Genomic DNA, 8,790 nt, shown 5'->3' with positions numbered 1-8,790 from the left:
TTTTTTTTAAAGCAATCGGGGTTAAGTAACTTGCTCAAGGTTACATGGCCAGTTATTTCTGGGTGTGGTGCTGAGTATCTGAGCCCGGATTTGATCCAGGTCATCCCGACACTGGAGCCGGTGCTCTTACTCGCTGAGCCACCTGGCTGCCCCTAAGCAATTGGGGTTAAGTAACTTGCTCAAGGTTACACGGCCAGGTGTTTCTGGGTGGGTGCTAAGTGTCTGAGCCCGGGATTCGATCTCCAGGTCTTCTCAACACTGGAGCCGGTGCTCTTACTTGCTGTGCTACCTGGCCGCCCCCAAAGAAATACTTCTTAACAATTTAGAGTTGGGCATCTAGGACAGAGCACTGGTTCATCTTCCTGAGTTCAAATCCGGCCTCAGACACTTATTAGCTGTGTGACTCTGGGCAAGTCACCTTTTACCTCAGTTTCCTCATTTGTAAAATGAGCTGGAGGAGGAAATGCAACTTTGCCAAGAAAACCCCAAAATGGAGTCATGATTAATAGGACTCAACAGGGGGGAAAAAAAAAAACATGGAATGTGGCTGCCTCAAGATGAGCTTGGGTCTCTTCAGATGTGGGAGAAGAAAGACACCTTGAGAGGAGATCTGAAGGTTCCCCCTTACTGGAAGTCTCCAAGTCAAGGAGTAATGACCACCTGTCAGGTGATCCTTGTTCAGGCATGGGCTACACTAGACTGCCCACATCTTTTGTCTCCAAATTTAGTAGGACTCTTCTCCCCCAGAGGGTCAAGCACAGCCTTAGTCATCTAGTTACTAACAGTCATTGGTGGACTGGGTGGCATCCTATTGTACATAATGCTAGGCAGGTTTCCTTGTAGGCAGCAAATTTCCATTATCTACCTACAACATTTGGCAGTGGGAGTTCCAGGTTAATACAGACCTTCCATCTTACTGAGTTACCCCGAACCTCAGACATGGAGAATGAAACCCTAAATGATAGGCCGAGGGCCCCAAACTCCACTGGGCCCCATTCAGGCCCTGTCTGATGAGTGCCACCCTCAAGCTCTCCTGGGGCCTCAGGGTTTCTATTCCTCCCATCAATCAAAGCCAGGCCCTCGGAGGGGGAGGAGGCAAGACTTCGTCTGTGCCAAACCTAGAGCTGGTTTTTTAAAAATAAATTCCACACCCCAGTTTGTTTAGCTGTCACCTAACTCTTTTGTCAAAACTGTGCAGCAGCAGACAGGCCAGACAAAAATAAATACAATTCCTGTTATTTGAGCTTTCCAGGTATTCTGGGGCTAGAGAAACACAAGCTGAGAGCACTGGGAAGTGGAGCCAGGGTCCTTCTCAGAGGAGAGAGGTTTTGCCTTTGGCTGGGGGAGGCTGTTAATATTCATACTCATTAATTTCTGCACTAAACCGGTCATTCCGAGGGGGGTCTACACTCAGCAAACCTCACTCGCCTCCTGGCTTGTAAACTGATCACAGATCTAGAACCTGAAGGGGTCTTAGAGAACATGAAATCTGACCCTCCCATTTTATTGATGAGGAAACTGAGGCCCAGAGAGGCTGTGATTTGAAAAAGGTTGCACAGCTTAGAAGGATTTGTACCCTTTATTAAGGGGTAAATCACATAAGGATGGGGACTACATCTAATTCATATTCCTAGTTCCACCCTCTCCTCCCCGTCACCTCCCCCCTACCCCAAAGTCTGCCAAGCACAGGGTTCTAAAACATGGTAGGTGCTCAATTAATGCAGCGATGACTATCCTAATGATTCCCCAAATGGTCCATTTTATTTGGGATAGCAATAATTTTTAGGAATTTTTTCTTTAAATCCTGAAATCAGCCTCTCTGAAACATCTACCCACTATCCCATAATAATAATAATAATATCTAGCATTTATATATCCATTTAAATGTGCTTAGTACAGAGCCTGGTACATAGTATGTACATGATAAACATTTTTTCCCTTCTTTTTAGTTTTCTCATAAAGTGCTTTAAGATTTGCAATATACCTTATATATGTCATCCTATTTTATCCTCACAACCACCTTGGGAAGCAAGTGCTATTCTGTTATTAGCTCCATTTTACAGATGAGGAAAATGAGACTGAAAGTGGTTAAATGACTTGCCCAGGGTCACAAGGCTGGTAAGCTTTAGAGGCAACATTGGAACTCGGGTCTTCCTGACTCCAGGTCCAGTGTACCACCCAGCTGCCTCCTCGGGCCAAGAAAAAATGACCCTAATAATCTTTTCTCTTCCATCTGACAACCCTCCAAATACTTGAAGACAGGGGTTATGCTTTCCTTAAGTCTTCTTTTCCAGGCTAAACAGCTTTCGTGCCTCAAACTATGACCCTAATTCCCAATCTTCCCAACATCTTGGTCATTGTCTTTTCCAATAACTTCAATTGGCCACTATCCTTCCTAAGATATGGCATTCAGAACAGAAAACAACACTCCAGAGGCCGTCTGACCAAGACAGAGGATGCCAAGACTATTATCATCTTCCTCCTTCTATTAATGCAGCCTTAGACAACATAAACTTCTTTGGCGACCATGTCACACTGGTGACTCACTTACAGTCTATAAAATGCCATAGTCTTTTTACAAATTAAATAATGTCTAGGCATGCCTACATCATTTCTATATTTGCATAGCAACTGTAAAATTTTACACTGATCCCTACTAAATGTCATCACATTAGAGCTAAAAGGCATCATGTGTGGCTAGAGACAGCTGGCCACAGAGCCAGAAAGACTGAGATTCGAATGTCCATGGTTCTGAGTCAGTCCTTTAACCTCTGTCTGCCTCAATTTCCTCCAGGCCCCAAGGAAGGAGAGTTCAGTGGGATCCTCACTGGAAGGAGTGAGTGGGCCATGGGCAGGGAAGACACTCAGAAAAGTGATGACACTGTCAAGGTCATCTTAGCTCCCTCAACTCTCTTGCCAAGCTCATTCATGCTGTCCTAACACCTCTCATCGGAGGGAAAACTGATCTAGCAGGTTGCAGGATACAATAGGAAAAACAATGAACTTGAAGATAGGAGATCTGGATTTCAATTCAAGAAAGAATATTTATTATTAATATTCTCCCAATATGGAAAAGACACTTTGCTAACATAATACGGATACACAAAAAGCGCTCTAAGGTTTGCAGAGTGCTTTCTATACGTTATCTCATTTGGAACTTACAACAACCCTGTGAAGAAAGTGCCATTATTTTCATCACCATTTGCCAGATGACTTCATTCTAGTAATGGCCACTCTCTGGGGCTGGTCATTCATCCAGTTCTGAATCTCCCTGTTGTACAATCCAGCCTGTGTCTCATCTGGTCCACGAGGTCAGCCCAGGGAGGGAGCAGGACCTGTGTTACGTAAAGGGACTCAAATAACAGACTTCGACACCTGCCTTGACAGAATCACAGAATCTGAGAGCTGGGAGGGGCCCCTGAGGCCACCCCATCCATCCCGTGCATCAAAAGAATCCCACTATAACACAGTCAGCAGGCAATGAGAAAACTGAAGGTAAGAGTGACGCGCCTGGGGTCACAGAGCTAGCGAGTGTCTGAGGCAGGATGGGAACATGGCTCTTCCTGACTCCCAGTCTCTCCTTCTGTCTCCTGCACCAACCAGCACTCTAGAGGTTCTGGGCTGAAGAATGAGTTCAAAGCCCAGCTCTTCCGATTCCCCTCAAAGCAATCTTCATTTACAACAGAGCGAGCATTCCCATAGTACTTGGAAGGTTTGTGAAGAGCTTTACAGACATTCTCTCATTTTATACTCACAATAACCCTAGGTGCAATTGTTATTATTCCCATTTTACAGATAAGGAAACTGAGGCAAAGCAGCTGGGAGATGAGAAATTCGGCTCTGCCCACCTCACAAGGTTCTTGTGAAAATCATAGGTTACATCAGCTGCGAGTTTCTCAAGAACAGGGACTGGGGGGGTTTGTGTTTTTGTTTATTTTGTGTTTTTTGTCTTTTTTTCCCCCCAGCACTTAACACAGTTTCTGGCACATAGTAGACTCTTGATAAATGCTAACTGACTGACAATAAATATGCTTTGTAAACTCCAAAGATCCTCTTTGATAGTCACGTTAAGATTTTAGGAACTTGATGTGTTAATATCTGGGACAGTAGAAGACTGGGAGTGGAGAGAGAAGGGAAGGGAATAAGCATTTATATAGGGTCTACTTATATGCCAGGCACTAACTTATATGCTAAGGCCTTGTACAGGTATTATCTCATTTGATCCTCACACCAACCCTGGGAGGTAAATGTTGTCACTGTCCTCATTTTACAGCTGAGGAAACTGAGGAAATCAGAGGTTAAGTGACTTGCCCAGGGTCAAAGAGCGAGGGAGTGCTTGAGGTCACATTTGAACTCAGGTCTTCCTGATTCCAGGCCCAGCACTCCATCTGCTGGGAATATTTTTAGTTATAAAAAGGAGCTAAGGGAAAGAAAGAGTAAGGCTGAACATGAATGAATGAATGATGGGATTTCAGACACCTGTTTCAGGAAAGGGGACTGTTCAGGTGCCCTTAAAGCCAACCCCCAGAGGCAGAGACCTATTCTGCCCACACACAAAGCTCGACACAAGAGGGCTTTCCTCTGGAGCACTGACCGCTTCAATGTTGCTCGAGACTGTAGCTGGGCAGCCTGGTTCATGGCTCTGATCCAGCCGTTCATATCTTCTAGAGTGTCAGCGCTGAAATAGTAAGTTCTCATCCCCGAGTGCTCTGCCGAAAAGTCGATGCCAGAGGTGTTGTAGATGTGAGCCCGCATGCCATTGTGGACAGCCTACAAATGCAGGGGAGGGAGGTATGTGTTAGAGGGCAGAAAGCACAGGGAAACTCATACCCTGTAGGAAGGAAGGGAGGGAGAAAGAGGGGAAGAGAGAAAGAGAAAAAAAGGAAGGAAGAGGGAGAAAGAGAGGGAAGAAGGAAGGGGAAGAAGAGAAAAAGAAAGAGAGAGAGAGGAAAGAAGGAAGGAAGGAACAGAAGGGAGAGAGAGAAAGAAAGAAATTAAGAAAGAAAAAAAGAGAGACAAAACATCATTCATACATGCCATGTGCTCCTCTGCCCTGGAGAGTCTAAGACCAGCCCTGTCCATCCCCATGAGTTCAAGAACACATCAGCCCTAACAACTACTGTATTTCCATAGCCCTGAAATACCAAAGACTCTTCACAGCCTATAAAACACAGTGACAGACGTTTGTTTTCTTCTAAGAGTCTCACAGACTTTTACGTCTGTTTTCTATTTACTCTTCCCAGACAGCTCGAGGAGGGTCCTGCAGATGAAGTTTACACGAGAACCAGATTTTTTCCACACTCTCTCCTTAGAAAGCAAACACACTTGGAGCTGCCCAGTCTGGCTCTGTTGCAGTGTATATCCCTGTTTGGCTACCGCTGGAATGAGGTCCTGAAATCTGCTGTAGTAACAGGCGGCTTGAGGCTGACATCATACTGGATGGCTAGCATTTACAAAATGCTTCAGGGTTTGCAAAACACTTTATAAACATTTTCTCAAATAATAATAATAATAGCTAACATTTACATAGCACTTACTATGTGCAGATACTAGGCTAAACACTTAGACAAGTAATCTGGCACGGTACAATTGAGAGCTAATGAGTACCTAAGGACAGATTTGAACTCAGGTCCTCCTAACTCCTGCATTCTATCCATTGTGTCACCATTAGCAATGCCTAGCTGTTCAAGTTTAAGATCCTCCTCCCCACTCCCAAAAGCAAAGCACTTTTTCTGCTTCCAAGGAAGGGAGTGACAAAACTTTCTAGGGATGGGCTGCTAGCTTTTGCAACAGATTTACTCAGTCAGTGAACCAACAGGCATTTAAACACCCACTCCAAGGCAAGCACTGTGTTAGGCACTGAAGCTAAAGACAGAAACAAAACAAGCCCGAAGATAACATGGTGATTTACTTCAAGATACTCTGCGTTCTCAATTAGCAGCTTATGTTTCCTGAAAGAAAGAAACAGAGACTTTCAGTGACCGATAAAGTAATGGACTGAGGGCACAGCTGGGGCATTCTGTAGTCAGTCAGTCTCTAGCCAAAGGAGTCAGTGAGTCCTGAAAGCAAGCATACGTGAGTACACTGTGCCCCCAAGCCCCCGAGCATCCTTCTTGTGCAGGCTGCCCCCTCCAACTTGGCCCACGGAGTCAGCCAAGCATCCAAGGAGCTATAGCTGAACCAGGACAGCAATGCCAGTCGATGTAAGCTAATGTATTAATGAAAAGATGGCAGCCCCCACCGTCCCCAGGACTGGAACAGTGGACAGACAATGAAGCTCTCTGCTGCCTTGTCCCTCCCGCAGACCTGAAGGAGCTATAGTACCAAGCACTGACTTATTCTTAACAGTAACAAGGAGAGATTTGAGAATCACAGCAATAAGACATGTGACTAAGGCAGATTTCAGGGAGAGGTTTCATTGACTGACCTACAATTCACATTTCTTTCTATAGCTCCTAAAGGATTATAAACTTTCCCCCAACAACAGCCCCATGAAATAAAGATGTCAAGCCTTATCATCCCCACTTTACAGATGAGGAGACTGAGGCTCAGAGGGGTTAAAAATGACTCACCTAATGTCAGATACCCAGTAAAGGGCAGAGTCACCCATAATCATGGGGTATCCAAGGGGACCTTGGAGAGTATCTAGAGTAAGGATTCTTAGCCTTTTCTATGACATGGACCCCTTTGGTTGCCAGGTAAAGACTATGGAATAATGTTTGTTTCGCACATTCACAACAGAATGTAAGGCTCAATTTCAGGGGGAGGTTAGCGAAAATGAGGATCTAAATTTTTCTCATGCAATTTCACAGAACCCCTGAAATCTACCCACAAATCCTTGGAGGTCCTGGGGACCCCAGACTAAGGACCCCTGATCTAGACCAACATCATCATTTTATAGATATTAGAACTTGAACTCAGGACACTCCAAGTGGCATAGGTGTTCAGTGGAGGGAGCACTGGGTTTGGAGTCAGGAAGACCCGAGTTCAAATGTGACCGCTGAGGTGGTAGGATCTTGGGCAAGTCACAACCTCTGATTACCTCAGTTTCCTCAATTATAAAATGAGAATAATAACAGCCCCTACCTCCCAGGGTTGTTGTAAGGATCAAATGACACAAAATTTATAAAGTACTTAGCAAGAGTACCTGGCACATAGTAGGGGCTAAATAAATGCTTGTTCCCTCCCTCCTTTCTTCTCTCCTTCCCTCCTTCTATCCCTCCCTCCCTCCTTCTCTCCCTCACTCCTTCTATCCCTCCCTCCCTCCTTCTCTTCTTCCCTTCCTTCCTTCCTCCCTCCCTCTCTTCCCACTACACCATGAACACTAGGAGCTTCATTAGCTCTTTTGGGACAGGAAGCACACCCACTTATCCTACAGTCAGACACCCACACAGGACTTGCTAGACTCCACCAAGATCCCAGTCACACCCTCTCCATCCTCAGAATGTGTGTTTTGCAACAGAAACATCATAACCTGTCTCTAAATGTTTACTATGAGATATTTTTATGGCCACTTTCATCTAGCTCCCTCCCTGTGCCTATAATGGTCATCCCTCCCATTTCTGCCTGTTGGATTTCTACCCCTCATCTAAAGCTCAACCCAAATGACACCTCTTCCACAAAGGCTTCCTTGATTTGTCCAATCTCAGACATTACGTTTGCTTCATACAACCACGACACTTAGTATGTAACATTACATAGGATAGACATTTGTGTTTGTCTCTTATACCCCTAGAATCCTAGATTAATATCAAGTTTCATGAGGGTAAAGGACCATTTCTTTATTTGCACTTTGTATGTTCCTCCCTACTACCTAGTGCAGTGTTCAAATTCAGTTCAGTGTTCAAATTCAAATTTAGTATTCAAATTAAGTACAAAAGTTCTTAATAAAATTTTTGCTGATAATTAAGATGGACTGATGTCATTAGACTGCAGAGAACTTACCTCAGAAGTGCCAAGATGCACTTTCTATACCTTAAAAACTAAGGGTTCAGTGAATGCTGTTGGCTGAGTTTTTCTAAGAAAATTTAAGGCAGGAGTGAGGAAGGGCAGAAAAGGACAGAAGAAGGACAATACAACCATAACCGAGGCTTTCCTAGAATATATTTCTCACACCTTCAGATGAAGTGTTAGCATATGGTATATAGAGTCTTGGGGAGCTACTTTGGGATGCCTGGTGTACAAAAAAGGCTGGTTGAACTGAATTGAATTGATGAAATCTGTCACTAGATATTTGTTCTCAGAGGGATTTGGAGGAAGGCTTTCTGGCTAATAACAAGTCTGCATTCCACTAAGAAAATTGCCCCAACAATCTGATTCAAGTCAAAAAGCAATTTATTAAGAGTCAGTTGTGTGCCCTGTGTTATGATCCTGTGTTGGGAGAGAAAGGGCAAGGCACACGTGTACATACCTACAAGGTAATACTAGGAAGGAGAGAGCATTAATGATCGGGACAATCAGGGAAGGCTTCCCAGAAGAGGTGACACCAGAGCAGAGCCTTAAAGAAAGCTAAGGATGCTGAGAGTCAGAGATGAGGAAGGATTCATTTCAAGCATGGGGGACAGCTTGTGGGAGTGTGTGCAGGTAGGAGGTAGAAAGGAACGTAGAGTGTATAAAGGAAATCACATAAAATAAGACTGAAATGTAGGTGGGCGCCAGACTGGGAGAGCCTTAAATGCCATGATGACGAATCTGTATTTTTATCTTAGAGGCAGTAGAGAATTGCTTAAGATCTTTGAGCAGAGAAGCAGAGTTATCAGAGCTGTGCCTTAAGAGTATCTGAACAGCTAT

At 44.4% G+C, this 8,790-nt stretch overlaps 1 protein-coding gene across 4 annotated transcripts in view; it reads right to left on the bottom strand.

Moving 5' to 3' along the window:
• Window positions 1–8,790, bottom strand: part of PLEKHA7 (pleckstrin homology domain containing A7) — a 244,745-nt gene that overhangs the window by 56,853 nt on the left and 179,102 nt on the right. For all 4 annotated transcript variants that reach the window (XM_069091103.1, XM_069091108.1, XM_069091104.1 and 1 more), the window contains one exon: window positions 4,595–4,770. In XM_069091103.1, coding sequence (XP_068947204.1) covers window positions 4,595–4,770 — 176 coding nt within the window. The remainder of the gene's footprint in view (window positions 1–4,594; window positions 4,771–8,790) is intronic.

Source organism: Petaurus breviceps, unplaced genomic scaffold (assembly GCF_028583685.1).
Source record: "Petaurus breviceps papuanus isolate PSGF00001 unplaced genomic scaffold, PetGlider_PUasm1.0 188, whole genome shotgun sequence".
Lineage (NCBI taxonomy): Eukaryota > Metazoa > Chordata > Mammalia > Diprotodontia > Petauridae > Petaurus > Petaurus breviceps.
The sequence above is the reverse complement of the archived record's forward strand: the minus strand, read 5'-3'. Positions and strand labels throughout refer to the sequence as shown.